Source organism: Siniperca chuatsi, linkage group LG13 (assembly GCF_020085105.1).
Source record: "Siniperca chuatsi isolate FFG_IHB_CAS linkage group LG13, ASM2008510v1, whole genome shotgun sequence".
Classification (NCBI taxonomy): domain Eukaryota; kingdom Metazoa; phylum Chordata; class Actinopteri; order Centrarchiformes; family Sinipercidae; genus Siniperca; species Siniperca chuatsi.
In genome coordinates this window covers 26698188-26720048 of record NC_058054.1, presented here as the reverse complement: position 1 = coordinate 26720048, position 21861 = coordinate 26698188, and the positions used below count along the sequence as shown (strand labels likewise).

The following is a 21861-nucleotide window of genomic DNA, read 5'->3' as shown; positions in this document are numbered from 1 at the left end:
CGATATCAGTTTTAATGGTGTGACCAGTGAAAGTATTTAGTGACACTGGGTGTAATGGTTCAATTTTGGAGCCCAGTTAGTGTTGCGCTAGACCAGTGTAATGGTGAGACTCTGGAAGAATTGTTGTAACGCACATTGCTTTGAATGACAGTAAAGCATGGTAATCGCTGGCACAATTGCAAAACTACAGGATGTGAATATAAGCATACTTGAGTTATGCATGAGACTGTCTTCAAAAGCACACTTCTATTTCTGGTGTGGTGTTTGAACATTTTCCCCCAGGAGGCAGGTCCGAGCATTAAGCGCACCAAAACAAGTGATGACAGTGGTTTGGACATGGATAACGCTGCTGAGAACGGGGGTGGGGACTCTGTGATCGATGGCGGTGCCAGCGAAATAGAACTGGTGTTCAGGCCACATCCCACCCTGATGGAGAAGGATGACGGTCACAACAGGTAGTGTAACACACGTATAGCTCGAATTAAGGCTCATACTGGTCTCACAAATAGGCCTGTCACAATGATCATGTTATCGACCTATCGTACAATATATACAATATGTATTTATCTCCTGTCATGATATCTACTTTGATCATTTTTGCTTACCTCGATATTGCCCATTGTGTTTACATGTTCTTTTTTTTTTTTTTTTTTTTTTTTTTACATTTTAGCCAACATGATGCCAGAATAAACATCAGGGTTTTCCCTACCATTACTATATTGCCTGTTAACAAATGACACTATAGTCAACTCATGTGCCAAATGTTTAATATTTATTTGAGTGCAAATCAGTGGCATAAAATGGCCTTAAAATGACAATAATATAATTTATTGCAATTATTTCTGTGACAGTACAGTATATTGTCCAACAAAAGTAAGTTGTCGTGACAGGCCTGCTCACAAATATAAATCAGGAGTGGACTAAAGTGCTTTTGTTTGCTGTGGCGAAAGAGGAAGAGACATTTCATAAATCAAATATCAGCGAAATCTGTCCACTGTTTTGTAGCGATGGGTATTGTTTCAATTTTCTTCCCAGTACTAATGCAAAATTGATACATTTAAAACTATACTAATGCTTAACTGTGCCTGAATACATTTTTAAATGGCAAATATAAAGAACATTTTTATTTCAATGGCTAAATAACTACCCTTCCAATTCCAAAAATCCCCGGAAATAGTTTCTATCAGCAAATGTAGATCATTTGCATCCTTTTTTAATGACAGTATTCAAGGCATCAGACAAGACATGCCATTAACTCAATGCCAAACAAAAAAAGCATCATCACTGCAGTCTTCCAGAAGTAATTTGGTAGGTATGACACAATTTAATCCCATTGACAACAATCTCGAATCCTCCTCCTGTTGCCTTGATGTTTTACCCACCAGCTTCCTTAAAATAGTTAGTTTAGAGCAGCCTGGTGAAAAAAGTAATAGTAGTCTTTAAGCCTAGCCTCTTGATACAGTATTATCAAGAAGTCTTGATGCTACTGTACTGGATAACTATCAACCTATATCAGACTTAATTTTTTTAGGGAAAGTTATTGGAAAAAGTTTTTTTCCTTGATAACATTCAATCAGGATTTTTGCTCCATCACATCACACTAAATGACATTTGCCTGAACAATGACTCAGGCAAAGTCTCTATTTTAGTACTGTTGGATCTTAGTGCTTCCATTGACACTGTGGACCATACAATTCTTTTACAAAGATTAGAAAATCAGAAATACTTAATTGATCCTAGAGGGGTAACTCTTTTGTTACTGGGTGGGATTCTCTGGAGCTATCCTTAAGTGGTTCAAGTCATATCTTCATACTTTCTGTTCGCTCACTTTTCTCCAAGCCCTCTCCTTTTTTGTTTCCATTGGAAACTGTGTGTCCGAGCAGATAGCCATGACCTGCGGGGTTCCTTTTGGGAGCTCTCATGTTCACTATCTATGCTTCCTTTAGGCCAAATCCTACAAAATAATAAAGTAGTCTACCATAATTATGCAGATGACAAGCAAATCTACTTATCACTTGCACCAGGTGACTATGGACCTATTGAATCTCTGTGTCACTGCACCGAACAAATCAATGACTGAATGTGGCTAAATTTTCTCCAACTAAACAGTGATAAGAATGAGATAATTGTCTTTGGAGCACAGAGAGAAAGACAGAATGTAGGCTCTCACCTTGACTCGTTGTCTCTCATAACTAAAGGTGTGTTCAGACCAAATGCAAAGCAGATTTTCGCCTCGCATTACTAGCACAAATACAGCCGCTGGAGTATTTTGCGCCGTGCAAAAGATTTGCTAAAAAAAAAGATTTGCTGCTCTATAGGAAAAGTGCAATGAGATAACTTCTGTTATGAATTGGTGCTATATAAATTAAACTGAATTCAATTCTATAGACAGCCAATGAAGAGAAGCTAAAATTGGAGTAATGTAGTCTCTTTTTTTTCATTTTAGTGAGGAGTCTGGCTGCTGCATTTTGGACAAGCTGTAATTTATGTAAACTCTGTTGGCTCAGACATGTATAAAGAGAGTTACAACAGTCCAAACGAGAGTTAATAAAAGCATGTACGGTGGTGTGCAAAAGTGTTTGCCCCCTTCCTGATTTCTTATTTTTTTTGCATGTTTGGCACACTTAAATGTTTCAGATCATCAAACAAATTTAAATATTAGTCAAAGATGACACAAGTAAACACAAAATGCAATTTTTAAATGAACGTTGTTATTATTAAGGGAAAACAAAATCCAAACCTACATGGCCCTGTGTGAAATAGTGATTGCCCCCAAAACCTAATAACTGGTTGGGCCACCCTTAGCAGCAACAACTGCAATCAAGCGTTTGCGATAACTTGCAATGAGTCTTTTACAGCGCTGTGGAGCAATTTTGGCCCACTCATCTTTGCAGAATTGTTGTAATTCAGCCACATTGGAGGGTTTTCGAGCATGAACTGCCTTTTTAAGGTCATGCCACAGCATCTCAATAGGATTCAGGTCAGGACTTTGACTAGGCCACTCCAAAGTCTTAATTTTGTTCGTAAGAGTACGGTCTAGACCTGCTCTATAGGAAAAGTGCATTGAGATAACTTCTGTTATAAATTGGCGCTATATAAATAAAACTGAATGAATGAAGCTCAGGCTGTCACAAATTGACCGCAGCGTTATATTTTCTCTGGTTATTTTCTTAAACAAAACCTAGCTAAGCCATTACATATAGCTATAATTAACGTAGCTTACCTTCTTTACTAGCCTTCATATACTTGTGTCGGGTCCACTCTGTGAACTGATTGCGTAGACTGGATGCTTTCTGCTGAGATGCTAATTTATAGGCGTAGTGCTATTGTGGTAGGTTTTACAATAGACACACTGTACAGAGTGTTCGTGGACACTGTCGCTTTCTCTGGCCTGTCTCTTCTCTGCTCCCTTCACTATTTTCTCTCTCCCTCCTTTTTGTAATAATCATCCATGTGAAACACATGCACTGTATATGGATTAAACGAAGCTTCGATACAAATTATTTGCATCGATGAGTTTTAGTAATCGAGTTACTAGAGTTTCTCGAGGAATCGCTTCAACCCTAGCTGTTAACCATCTAAGACAGTGTTTTGCTACATTAGCTAGCTAGCAATTCGTCCGTGTTAGCAAGCAAGCTAACATTAGCCAGCTAAAACCACAATATCACAATATATTTATATATATGCTTTGACTTTGAACTCTCTGTTGTAGTGGGTGTCGGTTGTTTGTTGACGTTAGCGGACTCCATTTCTAAGCTAACGTTAGCTAGTGTCGTACACTGTGAGGAAGCAGAGAGAGAAGGCACTCGGGAGAGCGCATAAACGTCACATCCTTGGATTTTCGCGGGAAAAACTGCCCCGAGTCCTTTACATAGAAATCAGTCCACATTCTGTTATAGGCAACCAAGAAAGTGATAAAAAGTGATTAATACATAAAATGCTTCAGAATCATACATATGATACCTTTTTTAAGCACGAAATGTGTCTCAAAATACCATTTTAAATAAAATATTGCCGTGCTGCAGAGATGTCCTGGCCTACACTTCATGTGCTACAGACTTAAGAAAACATATTTATTTGGTACAGATCCTGCAAAAATCCCACCATAATCATTTTAATGTTTTTCAATGAGAATAATGATGTAAAAATGATCATTCCTCTAATATCACAATTGCAATTTCGCAATAGATAATCACAATTAGATATTTTCTCAATCTTCTCTTCAACTTGCTCTCATTCCCACAATTTTCACTCTTCATACAACATAATTTATACATCAAAACTTGGGAAAATTTGTGCTGGTCATAGACATGTAACTATGGAGTCAAACAAACTCACACAGATGGCACAGTCAGTTTCAAAGTGACAACAGTACCAGCCAACTGCCATACAGACTTGCTTACTAAGAGAGACCAGAATTTTCAGGAAGGAGGCAGAAACAGGGAGATTTCTGACCTGCTCTCATCCCACATTTTTTGACACTACACACAAATCTCACACAGCCTCTGCAGCGTGTTCTCTCTTACAGTAGTTTAACTTTAGCGATCGGACTTACGGTCTTTGAGCTAGAAGCAGGAATTTGCGTGGTGCGCCTCAGCTAAAATGTCTATGAAATGAACTCATTCAGCCAGAAGTCACACACAGCAGTTAGCATCACCAGGGCAACCTTGGATCTCAGGGGAGTCACAGCTGATTGACATGAGCTAATTAGTGCAGTTTGGCGCGCGCGACACACACACACACACACACACACACACACACACACACACACACACACCCCCCTACCTCTTTCTGTCTCTCTCGGTCTGACTGTCTGTAGTCTCTTCCCTGTCTCTGTCTGTTTCTCTGTCCTTCTGTCTCTCTCTCTCTGTCTCTCACACTTCCTGTCTGTCTGTCTGTCTCTCTCTCTCTCTCCAATAAACTCAATTTCAACTACTCCTGCATCCATTTAGCTACAGAAACCATTCAAATATCAAAATGTTCAGCTCTTTAATGACATCTGTGATATGATTCAGTTAATTTCTACATTTGGACCTGTAAGCCAGTGACTCCCAACCATTGGTACTTGTACCCCAAGGGGTACAGTTACCAGGGGGTACGTGGAAAAATTATGCAGCTCAGCTAATTTGAAAATATAGAAATTTTAATTTGATGATATATATCCACATATTTTTCTTTAGGAGAAAAATTAAACACAGTAAGAGTACAAATTTGTGTGATTGTGATCTTTATAGTTATTGTCACAATAACTTACCAACTATGGTAATCTGCACAAGACAGCCTCAGTTTTCCACCAACCTGAGTCAGTTGTAAGTTGATTAAGACTGCAGAAAGACTAGTTAAAAAGATAGCATACTGTAAATGGTTGAAACAACCAGTTTCTGTCACTCAATATGGTAGTAGTACAATTACAAACTTGGCCAAAACTACTGAAAAATACCATTGAACAATATCATAAAGCCATCCCATCTATCAAAGGGGTACTTAAGCCCATCTGATGGGGCTGTGTGGATGCGTCTGACAAAAAAGTTTGGGAACCACTGCTGTAAGCGGCATTCACTGGCACTAAATGGCACACTAAAGAACCAGCATCTCAGACCAAAACAAATGGTAGCTACAGCCCACCAAACTCCATTGAGAAAAACAGTAATTTTACCTCACAGACAATTTTAAAACACGCTTCATTTAAACTGGACAGAAACAAAGAATCCTAATTCACAATTCAAATCTACCTCGGTCTCACACAGAAGCACACAAACACACGCGCGCGCACACACACACACACACACACACACACACACACAGTGTCATTTCAGAAATCCCAAGATGATGAAGACCTCCATTCAAACCTTCTGATGTTCCACATCTTTCATACATTAGCGATACTATTCAACTTTTAAAGCCAGCATTGTAGTTTGCCGTCAACTTTTCAACAAACCTTAAAATATTCCAAATTTTTCATACATTATTGGTATTGTTCAGCATGTATCATTCAACAGCCAGCATTCACACCCGCAATTTCTTCAGAAATTGCTTCTCTAGTTTTTCAAAATCGTTCAGCCCTACTTGTGCCAAATGAACCTTCTAGGACCCTTAGACCCTTACATCTTATTACTCTGTAAAGCACTTTGAATTGCCTCAGTGTATGAAATGTGCTATACAAATAAAGCTGCCTTGCCTAAGCAGTTGAGCAGTGCATACCCTAACTACATATTAATACATTTACATAATTAACCAACCCAAGCACAATACACCCACCTGTGCACAATGGGTAAACAGTTTTAGTATTATGGGTAGAATACTGCCAAAATACACCCAAACTTCAAACTGGTATTTTGATCATGCTTAATGTTAGCTGGACTAAATGTGATGGCTTTAAAATCTAGCTACTACCTCTTATCTAATGTGGGAATGTTTGTTTTGACAAAAGTGCACAGAAAGTAGCCATTCAACAGCTGTTGTGTATTGTAACTGCATGTTGTTGTGTTTGTACTTTTGTGAGATAAGCAGGAACCCTTCCTGCAACACAATTTCAAAACAAAGCACCTTAAAGCAATATTTGTCATTGTTGTTGCATTCACCAAACTCCCCCTGAATTTTCAAACAGAGCGCATCTAACCACATCCATATCCTATGTCGTTACTATGTACTCATCAGCTGTGCCGACCTGCTCATTTACACATATTTGAATGTATGTGTGTGTCTACAGTGTGGAGTTTGTACCTCGCTACATCAAGACGTCCGGTAACGCTACAGTGGATCACCTGTCTAAATACCTGGCCGTCAGACTGGCTTTGGAGGAGCTGAGAAGAAACGCGGAGGCCAGTCCTGTTAATGTGGAGGCAGCTTCAGAGAAACAGTACACCATCTACATACCTACTGCTGGAAACCAGTTCACTGTAAGTACACACATGCACAGACGGTGATCATCTATACACCAAAAACAGCATTGCACTCACTATACTTACCCTATGTGATTACTGTCATAATTTTTCCAATCTGGACTACTGTACATTAATGCACTATTCCTGTACATTCTCCAATAGGCCATCTTCACAGAAGACATTGACATGTCACAGTAGGAAACGCACAGGTGTTAGTAATAAAATGAATGATGGCTGAATGCAATTTAACTGCTTCAGTTTCAGGGTCCTGCTATTGTTCATTCTGGCTCGCTGTTGTGGTTTAATGGAACACTGAACAACTGAGTCATCTTTAATGTTATTAGTAACACCTGTGCTTTTCCTTTTACAGACTTGTGGAAGTTGAAAAATAAACAAATAGCATAAGTAAATATCTGTGACTTCGCATCATACGCCGTATCACTGAACTGAACTGTAGTAAATCTGCATCCTCTCGACCAATACCTAAAACATTCTAGGTTTGAAACCACTTTATAAATATATAAAAGGGGCATGTTCAAACCAAAACAGGGTGTTATGTTTCTCCTTAGAATCTCCTTGAAATGTAGAAGCATACAGAGAAGGTAATATCAGGTAATTATTTCAACTGAGAAATTGTAGATAGCAGCAGAAGGTATTTTGTAGTTTGTTCTGCACTTGCATTTGATTCAAATGTAGTTTAAACCAGTCTGCTTATCCTTTGAGAAAGAACAATGTAGCTACAGAGGAATGGAATGGCAAAGACTTTAGGATAAAAATAGGAGTGGAAGAGGTTAATTATAAAAAATCGTCATGGTCAGTGTGGGAAACCATGACGACATGGATGTTTCAACTGTTAAACTCTGTTCACAGGTTCTGAACGGTTCCTTCTCTCTGGAGCTGGTCAGCGAAAAGTACTGGAAGGTGAACAAACCCATGGAGCTTTACTTTGCTCCTACTAAAGAACACAAGTAGTCACACTTAAAAACACACACGCATACATACACATATGCACTCACCAGTAGGAAGTAAACACATGAACTTGGCTACACCTGCGCACACAGAAACAAGAAGAGGAATGTGTGTGTCTGAAGGAGATGAGAGGGGTTGGTGAAACCCTCAAAAGGACTCTTGTAAAAAGAAAAAAACTTGTTTTATATTCTGTTTCTTTCTGTGTCTCTTTTTATCTTTTTCTCTGTAGAAGGTATTAGATCAGTACAGCAGCCAGCAGGTACCATATTGTCAAAATGGGACTGCTGCTCGGAAAATAGCATACAATGATGCAGAATACACTGGCGGATGGCAACATTGTGAATGCCCATAGACATGTACACATAGATACCACATGGCCATGTGCTTTTCAACAGGACATGCTCACATAAGATGAATCTGACATGTATGGGAACAAATAAAGGTCATAATAATTACAATTTTATAATTAACTGAAAACCTAATTGTGAAATGTAATCACTACTGATACCTCATGTTGAAATTGAAATACCACTGAATTTGTAACATTGAAATATTTTACTCTCAGAACCATCTATTTGGATTTATGTGATTTGATTCCCCTCTTTGAAATTTTCAGGTCATTTCAAGTTTTGCAATTTTAAAAACTAGAATTTTTTTCACAAATTTCGGGGTTCTAGTTGCTCATCTGAACTTGTCTTTCTTGGATCACATGACTGACAGAATGAAATCAATCAGATAGGCTCGATTGATTGTCGTTGTTAGCCTGAATATTTAAGTTAAACGTTTTCATTGTGAATTTCACAACCAACTTGATGTTTAGAACTGACTTGAATTTTTTATCTTAAAATGACCATTTGAATCTGAGCAGCTTGTTTTTGAATGTTGGGCACTTGAATTTTCCATCTGAATTTGTGAACCCTAAAACGTTTTTGGAATAGCACAACTTGAAATGAGCTAGTGGAAATTTTTAAGGGGGAAATTCAAACCACATAAATTCAGACAGAAGATTTTTAAGTAAAATATTTCAATGTTCAACATTAAGTAATTAGTAGTGATTAAAATCACAAAGCGAGTTTGAGTTGCTTATGAAATTCAAATTATTACAGCCTTTTCTTTGCTGCCATAGACATTCCTCTAAACTGATATTGCACAGTCAAGCACAGATTGCAACCAAGATTTTATTAGACCCATCTGGCATAGTGTGACATGCTGTTATCACAGAGTGCATAGGGGCCTTTGAGAAAGCACCTGTTAAACCATATGTTGAATACTATGTAAAATGTGCTTTCACACTGACGAACTTGTCAGTTTTGACCAGCAGTGGGCAGTGCAAGCGTATCCAATTGCATTTTTGTAGTGACATAAAGCTACAAAGATTGAAGCAGGCAAATCTTGTTTTTGTTTTTTCCCCCCAATAATGTAGCAAGTGTTCTCTAAACTTTTTTTTTTTTTTTAAGTGTCTCTGTAGTCAAATAAGAGAATGGTGAAGGTTTGAACGCCTGTAATCTGTTTGCCAGGGAAGGCTGCTGTCTGTGAAACTGAATCACTATAACAGGGAACAAGGGAGAGCACCAAATGAATGGATCTCTGGTCACTCTTTGACTGCAATGCTACCAGTGTGAACACATGATAACAATACAGCTGCACCATCGGCAGGGCTGGTCTTGCTTTTGTTTTTAAAATATGGTCAGGATTTAGTGTACAGCAGAATAACTTGTCAGACTCATTGGGAAACCCTGAATTGTGACGGAGAATCTCGTAGCTGTTGTCTTGATCTGTCGCCTGTAATAACAAACTGTCCTCTAATATCTGTGGCTGCTCTCCATGGCTTGTCCTTTTATAAATGTCTTTTGTAACATGGAGAGGAAGGAGTGTGTGTGATTGGAGGCAGGTGGGTAGGAGGTTATTTGTGCAACACCACAGTCAGTCAGACCATTAAAGTATTCACTATCTCTACAAACCTACTCACTTTGCTGTTAAATCACCACTGACTCACCAGTGGAGGGTGATTGGGTGTCACAGGATTATTTTCTTGCCACCACTGTAAAGAATGGGCACCAACATGACACCCAAACTGTCTTCATCTACAGCTCAGACATTACATCACAGCATACATTAGTGTAATTTTTTTTTTTTTTTGTGAAGCAAGGGTTTGGTTAAATGTTTTAATACAGTTTGTTTCAGTCTCCATGTTGCTAAGTGAGGGGTCTGAAAGTCCCACAAGGATAGAAACCCCAGACAATTTGTGACAATTTAAGCATGTGAGAGCAAGAGTGAGTAAATGTGAAGCCAAACATACCAAAACATACATGTCTCAAACATCATGATGTTCTTTTTAAGTGGGCAAGAAGATGCACAAATTTGTGTGTAAGGAAAATCATGAGGCTTTTTTTTTTTTTTTTTTTTTTAAACCATAGCAGAGAAATGTAAGGTTTGCATGTCTGAAGCTCCTTACATTGATGAGCAGTATTGCAAAGAAAATGCAATATAATGTCCAATGTGGTCTGTAGGCACTGCCATGGCTGCTGCTAAAGGCCACTAGGGGGCAGATACACTAATCATGAGTGGCTGGATGAGTTGATGTGTGTGTTGGTGCATCAGCATCTAAAATGAGGCCTTGGCAGCCCGTATCAGATGTGAAAGAATCCCTCAGTACAATCTGTCTGGGCTCATGGTAACACCAAGGCCTGGTTTTCACTGCTGTTACAAAAATGTCATGTTTTTAGGTCAAAAGCAGCATTTATTGTTTCATGAACAGCTGGAAATGTTTTTGTCATATTTTTGATATTTGGCAGTGCAGTTCTAATGTACCTCATTTATTTGATCCAAGTGGCATACCACCTGCAGCATTTCAATGGCAGCGTGAGCTGATGGTTACAGTGGTGAATAAAAAGAGACAAGGGTTAATATCACCAATATTCAGGTGACCTGATAATCGGAGCACAGTATTGTCACATTCCTGGATAAATATTTCACTACATTAAAAAAAGAATGCGGCCTGTTTTATGATTTCACTTGATTAAATTAAATTCAGGACAGTTCAGTCAGTATTTGTGAGAATGTACTTCAATTTCCTAAACCTAGAAACTGCCACTACCCTTCATTTATGCACTGCTCCTTTTATGATCCAAATTATTTGGGTTAATTTGACTAAATCTGCATCTCACAGTCTCCATCAGCAGATGAAGTTTGTTCAGTTGTCTCTATTTAAAAAAAAAAAAAAAAAAAAAAAAATAGTAAGTTGATAAACGTAATGTCAGTGTAGCTGACTTTCGTAACCTATGAGGGGCACCACAAATTAAAGGATTTTATCAGATTTCTAGCTTTAGGAAAGAAAGCGGCAGGTTTCACAAACTAAACTGCCCTGATAGAAGTGTCAGAGGTGTAAGTCAACTGCTCGAGTCACAACTCAGTAAAAACAGCTTCACTCCTGTCTCATTTTGTACCGTGTGTCTGATTAGCTGTCTGTGTGTGGAACCTGTATACTGCATCTTTCTGTTTGGACAATAAACCTAAATCTCTGTGTTCAACATAGAACACAGTGCCGTTGCTGTTTTCATTGTCTGGTTTACAAATCGCATCTTGGGTGGGGTAATAGATTCTTGTCATTTACTCTCTATCACCTATTAGTATAAAATAATTCAAATCTATATTTCATATGTCTCACTTCTACCATTCCATATGAAACTGACTTCTGACACAATGAGTAGAGAAATTGTCAAGTTGGATAAAGAACAAAAATAATAGTTGTTAGCTGTAGAGTAAAAGTGGATTAAATGAACTATCTGAAGTTGTGGTGCTGAAAGCAAAAGTTAATTAATTCAGAGTTCCCATTAGTTTCTTAATTAGTGTGTTCTATAGAGGAACCTTTGATAATTCCTTTGTTCACAGAACTCCATCCTATGCAGGACTGGGCAAGGATTCAATATTATAGTGTATAGAGCTCTCAGCATCTAAGACCACCTCAACTACCACCACAGTTGCAGATGATTTGTGTACAAAGTACACCACATAGACACACAAGACAAGATTTGATGATTAAAATACAAAGCCTAGATGGGAATCATTAAAACACATGTATGGGTTTTGTTTTGAGAGTGGTCCCTGATCAGTTATGTTATAGTGGAAGATTTTGTCATTGAAATTGGTTTAAATTAGTGGTAACACTACTGTCTTTTTATGTATTAGTATCCAGCTGTTTAGCATCTTTTTTTCTTAACATACAGTAGGCTTTTTTCTGCTGTCATGACAATAAAGCAGTTATAAGTGAATGAATGAATGTATTATTGTTAATGTGGGTGCATAAGTTTAATGTGCCCTACAACAAAAGTTATCTTATTATGAAACAAGAGTATGAACTTGTTTTATTCCTCCCACAGACATGACATGTTTTTCTATAGGGCAGTATGTCAATTCAATTAAATTTTATTTATTTAGCGCCAATTCATAACAGAAGTTACCTCATTGCACTTTTCCTATAGAGCAGGTCTAGACTGTACTCAGAGATTTACAGAGACCCAACAATTCCCACCAAGTGCAAGCACTTTGGCGACAGGGGCAAGGAAAAACTTCCTTTTAAGAGGCAGAAACCATGAGCAGAACCAGACTCAGGGTGGGCGGTCGGCCATCTGCCATTGCCGGTTGGGTAGAGAGAGAGAGAGTGAGCAGAAGGTAAGAGAGCATACAGTAGCACAATACAAATTTCACATAGAATTTTTAAATAATATCGTAATGGTAGTGGTAATATTAATAAAATAGTAATGATAATAATTGTAGTAGCGGTTGTCAAGCAGGAACATGGGAGCAGTTGGAGGCCCACAATCATAGATCCAGACAGGGAGAGAGGTGCATCATGGGAAGTCTCCTGGCAGTCTAGGCCTATAGCAGCATAACTAAGGGATGGTTCAGGACTCATCCAAGCCAGCCCTAACTATAAGCTTTATCAACGTGGAAAATCTTAAGCCTACTCTTAAATGTGGAGATGGTGTCTGCCTCCGGAACCCAAACTGGGACCTGATTCCACAGGAGAGGAGCCTGATAACTGAAGGCTCTGGCTCCCATTCTACTTTTGGAGACTCTAGGAACCACAGGTAACCCGTGTTCTGGGAGCGCAGTGTTCTAATCGGGTACTATGAGCTTTTTGTGGTGTCTGACCATTAAGAGCTTTGTAGGTGAGGAGGAGTTTACAGGGAGCCAGTGCAGAGAAGCTAATATTAGAGAAATCTGCATTCTCAATCGACTGGAGAGATTTAAAGGACCTAGAAGTAACAAATGCAAGGACTAGTTTTTCCTGCATCATTTTTGCCTGATTTTTCAATGTTATGTAGGTAAAATAAAGGCAGTCCTTGAAGTTTGTTTTATGTGCGAGTTAAAGGACAAATCCTGAATGTCAGACTTGTAGCCCCACAGTTGAATGTCCTGTATTAAACTACAGCAGGTCAGTCAGCTCAGAAGACTCCTGTAGACTTCACCTTTCAGTAAACATATTTCCACAAATGTGCCTAACTGATAGCTTTGGCATGACATTTTCTTATGGTTTTAATACATTTTAGACATAAGCTGACATAAGCTAACAGTATGAGAAAATAAGGAAAGGTTACATTCATTGCCTTAAATAAACACAAAAAGCTTATTTGAGCCCTGTTTTTTTAAAGTAAGATTGGAAAGTAATCAGATATTCAGGTTTATTCTTTCACTTTTATTTTTGTTGTTCATTTCACATTACAAAAATAAAAATAAATTTCAGCAGTATAACCTGAATGCCAGGCTACATGCAACAATGTGGTGTAAGTAGAAAAAAAAGTATTATTACAAAGTTAGAATGATAAGGGGAAAAAATAACTCCAATCCCAGCCTGCACTGGGCAAAAGGCAGGGAAACACCCTGGACAGCTCACCAGTCTATGACTGGTCCATCCAAAAACAATCTTTTCCATTTCCTCAAACTGGTGACACAGACGCTGCAGAGGAGGAGGAGGAGGAGGAAAGAAGTAGAGTGGAGGAGGAGAGATGGTACAGTGAGCCAGCAGAGGTATCAGAGCAGCTGTGAAGCAGTTTAAAGGAGCGTGGAGCTGCTTTGGAGAGGATATGTCTGAGTGAAGCATCTGAAATGTGTCTGTTCTCTCTGCATGGCTGGCAAACTCAGGCATTTTGAGGTGCCAGCACCTGCCTAACTGACTGCCAGCACTTCTAAATCCCAAACGTGGATTGAAAATAGTGAATGCAGAAAAAAAAAAAAAAAAGAGGAAAGAACTGCATCAGGAAGACACTGAGCTTCAGTATAAAAATAAATGGGAATCATGTCCGAAAACAGAAAAAGCAGAGGCTTGTCCCGATACTCGGCTCCGGTGATCTTGTGTTTGTCCAGACTAACGTCTGTTAACAGATGGACTCTGTGTGTTCTGGGAGGATCAGATGGTCTTCCTGGCAGTCAGGACTCTAACTATAGAGCCCACTCCTCCCACCACCAGAGCCTGTGGACACACAAATACACACACATTAAAGGCACATTAGGTCTAGTGTAGTGTGTGCTGTAGCAGACAGGGGCAGCTGTACCTCCATCTTGGAGGTAGAGCGGGTCGTCCGCTAATCGGAAGGTCGGTGGTTCGATCCTGGCTTCTCCCAGCCCATGTGTTGAAGTGTCTTTGGGCAAGATGCTACCGAGGGCTGTGCCTTCGGTGTGTGTGACTGGATTAGTTTCTTTGTAATGATGAGCAGTTGGCACCTGCCATCAGTGGGTGAATGTGATATGTAGTGTAAAGCACTTTGAGTGGTCGGAAGACTAGAAAGGCGCTATACAAGTACAGTTTATTTACTATTACTATATATTTACACAGTAGTTTGCTTACAGATTAAGTTTTAAGGCATTACCATTAAGTGAGTTTTGCGTTCTCCCATATTTGCGTTCTCCCTTAAAAGGACTTAACATTTATCTTGTGTATGTTTGTTTGGCCATCAGTCTTATCACTTAGATCATTTTACTTTCCAGTTTAACTGCTGAAACTGGAGTTGCAGGGACTCCACTACACATTGGGCGTTGCAAATACCAGCATTAAAAGGTTTTAAAACGCGTCCAGTTTACCGTTCTTACCATTGTGGTCTGTGCTCAGTTTAACTAAGCAAAAGAACGAATGAACATTTCTGGTGTGAACACCTTCATTTCCACTTCCAAATATGTGGTTTAGATAACTGAGTAACACTGGATTTGTTTCAAACCTGCCCTGTCCTTTGTCCTTGCTCCTGCTGCTGTTTGCTTCTGCTGTAAAGCTGTTTCTAGTGGTGGACCCATGACACCAGATTTCAGTTATTAAGCAGGTGAATAAAATGTTATCATAACCTAGAGAAATGCTGGCCATGACTAAAAAAAAAAAAAAAAAGAAAGACTGAGATTGTTAAAAATCAAATTTATTGAAGAGACATTGTCTTGGCTTTGTTGACAAGAACACATGTGAGGGTTGAAAACTGCTTAAAACAAAAGTTATATCTAATAATGTATGTGTACAACTGAACAGATTGGTTTCAGTGTGGTAATGTAACCAGATTAAATCAGATTTTCACAATTTTCCTTGCTCTTATGACACTGCCTCAACTTGAACAAGCTTGTTAATCTAGAAAATGTTTTTCATTTGGAGTTTGTATTACTTTGATTTTCATTACTACTAACCACATACCTTTTCATGCCACTGCAGCAGCACAGCACTGCTGTTGTCAGAGGGGTTCTCAAAGCCTCTGTAGATGTATTTCATCAGCAGGTCCACTCCAGCTCTGTCCAGTGACCCCACAGCCTTCTCTATGTCACTACTCTTAAAACTGTTCAGCACTCTGACCACCAGTAGCTCTGCTCGATCCTACACACACACACACACACACACACACACACAGGGAGGATACTGTATATCAAACAACATGTAGCAGAATGACTTGGCTTTCCCCGCTGACTTTTTTAGATCCGAAATATATTAGAACTCTGCAGACTGCAGGACCAATACGCAGACATCCCAGACCTTTTTTGTTCTTGTCCATTCCGAGACAACAAATACCAGAAAATTAAAATTTGTGATTATGACAGCGACGAAGAAATGCTGACATAATGGCCATAAGCATTTCTTCACTGGTTGTTTGCTAAGTCATTTCATTGATTTGTAGGTAGAGCTTGGTATCGCCACTGATTTCCAGAATTGATTTGATTCCGATTCACAAGGTCCCGATTAGATTTCAATATCGATTCGGTTGCGGACATTTCAGTAACAATACCAATTTTGCTTGGATATGAAAGAGATTCTCTGTAAATTGTACAAGGAACCCTCCAACCTGGTGCATTATTAAAAATATTAAATGTTTACATTAAGAACTTACCCTTTAAATCACCTATGACAGAGCTGACTCAGACGCCCCAGTGTTTCTCCAACCATTATATTATATATGAATATATAGATATTAAGAAAAAAACTTGACATTTAAAATTGAAATAATGCCCTATAATCATATATATTGTTGTGGTGTTATTTCCGCGTTAAAAGAAAAAGATAGATTGTTTGATGACTGCTCAGTCAGTCAGTCAGAGGTTAGTCCGGTGAGCCCGGGAACCGGTATAGCTGAATGGCAGATTTTCACCCGACTCACAAAACCTCCGTGATACATGTCAATTACAATAATATGTTGTAAAATTTTAGTGTTATTCAAGCTTTAATACTGCGTGGTTATCTATTATTTATACGCACTGTTTGTGAACTTTTTTCGTCTTACGTTCGGCGCATCTTTGTGCTGTTTTTAGCTCAAAGAAAGAGTTCATCGAGCTAGCAGCACGTGAAAGCAGCCAAATCTGAAGCACCCCCGAGTATTCCAGTATGGCAGCCTTGGTGCGCCACTTCGCGGCCGGAGAAAGCTTCTCCTGGAGAGGAACAACTAACGCCGGTGGCTGGGGTCCTGCTGCAGCTCGGGGGAAACCGGCTATATCCCAGCCTCATTCTTGGAAAAAAATACGGGTATACGCCACTTTCTGACCTGGGTGTTTTTTCTCCTTCTCTTTTCAGCTACGCTAGCAGCGTTCTTCTCTCTCACCGCACAAGCGCTTCACCCAGCGCCCTGCCAGGTTTATCTGCCTCTGCTCGGAAAACAACAACAACGCTACAGCCTATTGACACAAAAATCGATCTCTGATTTTATTAATCGATATTGGATAATTCAAATGAAGACAGATTTGAATCGGAAAATCGATTTTTTCTAAACCTATTTGTGGGTATTCGGTGCTATCTAACTTGATGGATGGGTACAGCAGTGCTCTTCAGCAATTGTCTATGTGGCCGTGATTCAGAAAAATGAACACTGCAGACGCGGAGTTGTCTCAGTCGTACCGGTGGTGTTGATGTCTACATTCAGTGCAACTAGCCACAGTTATCGAAGGCTATTATTATACAACGGAACACAATTAGTTTAGCCACTTTAGTTTGTAAATTGGAAAATGTAAATTGGAAAAAAATAGGACAAAGTACTGGTGCCATACTATTATTTACAGTAAATCTCCCATCTTTGTTTAAGTTCGTTGTTATTACAGCTAGGTAATCCAAAATTAAAATAAAAAAATAAGTGCTTGAAGATTTTGAAGCATGTCATACTTTTGTTCTAAGTAATTTATGCTACATTTAATTCCTGCTGTGTGTATTGTTTCGTCATTGCTGTATGGTGTATATTATTTGTACCCAATTATATGTTAAAATACTCAAGTTCATACATCGGAATCTCATAATGATTATGCAGTGCACAGCTGATTTCTTACTTTCTTCCCCTTTGTTTTTTCTGTACTTCCTTCCTTTTCTTATGCACAAAGCTATTAAAAGCTGGCTCTAAACTAAAACATATGCTTAAACCACCGTTCAGGGTAATACCATTGATAAAGTAGCAAGTGATGGTAAAAACCACTGCCCATCCAACAGCTGCCTTCTCTATGAGCGCTGTGGTTTCCCCCTGAAATACTGAAGGCATCTCACTTTCTTATTGACTGTGATCGCCATCACAGATTATTACACTCTTTAATACCTATGATACTAAAAGTCATACGGCCTCCTTGGAAAACAAAATCTTGACTTTATTTGGAATATTAAATTCTAGCTGTTCTGATTACTGACTGGGGTCTGTTGATTTCTTCCAGAAAGAAACACATTGTAATTGTCCGTTGGTGTGCTGTCTGCATCAGACACAAGCACCATAAGGCACAGTTGTGCTCAAGGGTGGACTTTACCATTAGGCAAGGTAGGCAACTGCCTGGAGCCTCAAAGTAAAAGGGGCCCCTAACAGCTATAGGTTTATTAAGATGTTTAGATGTGAAACATATAGAATTATGTTACTGTTCAAACTCATATACACCCTGCAGTAACTTACAAAACGCCCTCAAAGCACTTTGTTTATCATTGTCACTGTGCCAGCCCCCACCCCTCCATCAGTGGACAAGCCACTGCGAATGTTGCGCACCACATGCTTGTTGCTATGAACGCTGATGGTATGAATGAATTGCGCGTTACCTTGAGGTTTGAACACCAGAGATTCAAACACTCAGAGTTATCACAGGGAGGGAAATTAATGCATTAATTGCAAAGGACTCAAAAGCAATCTCTTCTGCTGTTGCTCCCCCCGAACCCACAAGCAGGGCCACAGTTACTAACGTGGGTCCCCTTTTCCCCCTAAGCCTCATGAAGACATACAAAGATAATGATGATAATATAAAAAGTAGAGCAGAATCGATTAGTCAATTAATCGATAGGTTGACAAACAGAAAATTAAATGTCAGTTTCACCAGTGTCCTATATAATACAAACTGAATATCTTTGTGTTTTGGACTGTTGGTCGGACAAAACAAGACATCTGAAGATGACACCTTGGGCTCTGGGATTGTGATACTTTTTTTCAGTATTTTCTGACATTTTATAGACAAAGCAATCGATTAATGAAGGAAATAATCATTACTTGCTGCCCTAATAGGAAAAGAAAATTGCATTCAAGAAAGAGGGAAAAAGAGGACGAGGCAACCAGTTGCCTGTAAGAAAAGAAAGCTGCTCTCAGGAGAAAGGGAGAGAGAGAATGTGCAGCAACAATCTGGTCCAGGTAGTGGAAGGAAGTATACAAAGTAGCAATACTGCAATATAGAAGTACTCCATTACAAGTAAAAGGCCCGCATTCAAAGCTTCCTTTTATTATATAGTCTACTTGTAGTATTATTATTATTATTATTATTACAGACACATTAACATGTAAACAACATTTGAATGTTAATTTTAACATTATAATTGTAACTACCTTTATGTAATACTGGGTAGTTTAATCTATGATGATGCATATTTTATCAGTTGATATGTTTTGTGCCTCAGTCTTAATCTGCAAATGTAGTGGAGTGAAAATATAATGTAGCACAAAATGAAAATATATAAGTACAAGTACCTCAGTGGGTAAATGTACTTAGTTACTTTTCACTGGTTGGTTCATGTCAGGGAAGCAGAAGAAAAAAAACAAAGTAAATGATTGCATCCATGGCAACCAGTAACCTCCTTAATACTAGTAATTAAAAGTAACCAAGTACATTTACTCAAGTATTATATTTAATTACAGTTAGGAGGTACTTGTACTTTACATGAAGATTTCCATTTTACGAAACTGTATACTTGTACTGCACTTCTACTAGGACGGATTCAGTCCCTTTTATTTCAGAGGGAAACATTGTACTTTACATTTATTTGACAGCTTTTTACTGGTTACTTTGCAGATTCAGATTTTACACAAAATATATAATCAACAAATGAAATATGATCATTATTAGAGATTAAACTATCCAGCAGCACATAAAGCAGTTAAAATGAGCTCCACTGTGAAGATACTTTAAGTAAATGAAAGTACATTTTGTTGATAATACTTCTATACTTTTACTTGAGTAAACTTTTGAATGCAGGACTTTTTTAACAGAGTATTTTTTACAGTGCTACTAACAGTTTTACTTAATTAAAAGATCTGAGTATTTCTTCTACCACTGCTAATACCAACACTGACAACAGAACATCACGACTCAAAGTGGAGAGGCATTTTCTCTGTCATCTTCAACCTTCTATTATTGCACTTACACAATGGCAATTAGGAAAGAAAAATACTGATACCTTGGCATTCTGGTTCTTGGTGTTGATTGGAGGATTCTTTAGCACGGCATGGAGAGCTGCGTTCATGTTGCCCTTGCAAAACAACAGTCAAGGACTACACAATTCTATAGGACAGAGATACATGTGCATTTCTTTTTTTAAATAAATAAATAAACAAAGAAATGAGAGAAACTGTTTTCTACACTGTCACCACAGAATGAGGGAACATTCCTCATTTAGCCTCCTCCTGAGAAGCATCACTGCTTCTTGCCCTTAAAAAGTTGTTTATGTGATATCTTCATATTTATGTGTTCTTGATAAATCATTTTGAAGGGCTGGAACCATTTATGTTTCTCATGACTTTCAATCTAACAAGGTAAGGCAGCGAATGGAAGCAGTGAACAGTAAACTAGTTTATTTTTTATTTATGTGATCTCTTTGGTAACACTGTGTGAAACCTGTACTACATCTTCTGAAATAAAAGTGAGGCATTAATACAGCATTATTTCCACCAGTACAACAACATCTTTACGTTATATATACTGTTTTTAAAACAGTATAGGTATTGTTCTCACAGATTCATTAGTTTCGATTAATTCTAATTTGCTGCGTTTTCAAGCTACTGCCAAGAAAACAACACTTCAAACATTATGTTGCACAATAAAAGCCCACCTGGGAAGGGAGTTGCAAATGAATATAGAAAAGGAGCTTAAGCACAACCAGGCTTCTACTTGAAAGATTAAAAAAAACAACTTAAAAATAGGTGAAATCAGAAATTAAGATCTGTCCTTTCACAACATACAGTCCTGGTTCCCTCCTCACTTGAGAATTTGAAAATTTCCAGCACTTTAGGGGACTATTATTGCATTCATTTGGATTTCTATTTGAATCCAATGTGCAGATTTACAGATTTTTAATAGGGAAGAAAAGAAAAGCGAACACATCAGTCAAATCCAAAATATCAGCTGCTGTTCACGTTAAGCTTGCATATTTCATTTGCACAACTCAAACTGTGTAAAGTGATTAGATACATGCAGCTCATGTTCTTGATAATGTGACACGAAAAAGTCAGAATTTGAATACCACGGCAATACAAGCAAAACGAGAAGTATCAGGTTTAATTATTCATAACCCTAGTGCGTCAACTATACTGGATAATTCAAGAGTACTGACGTTATGCACTACAACACATACACACAAAATTAAAAGTAAAGTCTGGTTAAAACACTAACGTTACCTATCATCTAGTTTTACTGACAACTTAAAAAGTAACCGACCACACCCTCCTATGAACACCCGGAAACGCTACTTTGAAAGCTAACTTACTCAAAGGAAGTTTTCTGCCAACAGCACACAACATAACATGACTGCAACCTAAACAACTGAAATGAGATATATTGTGAATATATCAAAATATACTGCGAAGCTGTAAGTGAAGTTGAATCCATATTTTGCACTTCTTTTAGCACTCAGACATTGTAACGTTACCTGCCAACAGAACAGAAATGTGCTGAGCCCTGACATTAGTTACTGTTGTTAATGGCTAGCTCGTGCCCGTTTGAAAAATCGTGTTCGTGGAGAATTTGTTTATTCACTTGAAGTTAAAGGATATTGTCTGAGCAAAGCGTCTACTTCTGCTTCGTCTGGACCACCCTGGTTCTCTCCTCCGTCTTCCTCGTCCACAAACTTGTTCTCGTCGTATTCATCAACGTCTACTTTTCTAAACCGGTCGGAGACTGTATTTTTAGACATTTTGGACACGATAGTAAAGATTGGTTTACGCAAAATAGAGCGTTATAGACCGCAAATACTTGCAGCTGTACTGTCTAGTTTCCAGCCAGCACTACCACTTCCTCACTGCATCTTCTTCTTTCTCCTTGGATTTATTGGCGG

The 21861-nt window shown here is 38.5% G+C and overlaps 2 protein-coding genes across 3 annotated transcripts in view; one reads left to right on the top strand and one right to left on the bottom strand.

Annotated features, from left to right (window-relative positions):
* rnf2 (ring finger protein 2) overlaps positions 1-11390 on the top strand; it is a 21170-nt gene extending 9780 nt beyond the window's left edge. For both annotated transcript variants that reach the window (XM_044218652.1, XM_044218653.1), the window contains exons 7-9: positions 283-455; positions 6710-6899; positions 7755-11390. In XM_044218652.1, coding sequence (XP_044074587.1) covers positions 283-455; positions 6710-6899; positions 7755-7856 — 465 coding nt within the window. In that variant the 3' untranslated portion in view covers positions 7857-11390. The remainder of the gene's footprint in view (positions 1-282; positions 456-6709; positions 6900-7754) is intronic.
* Positions 11054-21861, bottom strand: LOC122886441 (actin-related protein 2/3 complex subunit 5-like). Its single transcript, XM_044218665.1, has 4 exons — positions 21581-21861; positions 19990-20062; positions 15523-15699; positions 11054-14325 (listed from the first exon to the last, which is right to left on the bottom strand). Exons 1-4 carry the CDS (start codon positions 21718-21720, stop codon positions 14263-14265), a joined length of 453 nt encoding a protein of 150 aa, XP_044074600.1. The 5' UTR covers positions 21721-21861; the 3' UTR covers positions 11054-14262.

Excerpts from the sequence above, each read along its gene's own strand:
- LOC122886441 (XM_044218665.1), bottom strand. The coding sequence starts at position 21,720 with ATGTCTAAAAATACAGTCTCCGACCGGTTTAGAAAAGTAGACGTTGAT. Across the intron at positions 20,063-21,580 it reads GTAGACGCTTTGCTCAGACA|GGGCAACATGAACGCAGCTC; the intron begins ATATCCTTTAAC and ends GTTGTTTTGCAA. Across the intron at positions 15,700-19,989 it reads CCAAGAACCAGAATGCCAAG|GATCGAGCAGAGCTACTGGT; the intron begins GTATCAGTATTT and ends GTGTGTGTGTAG.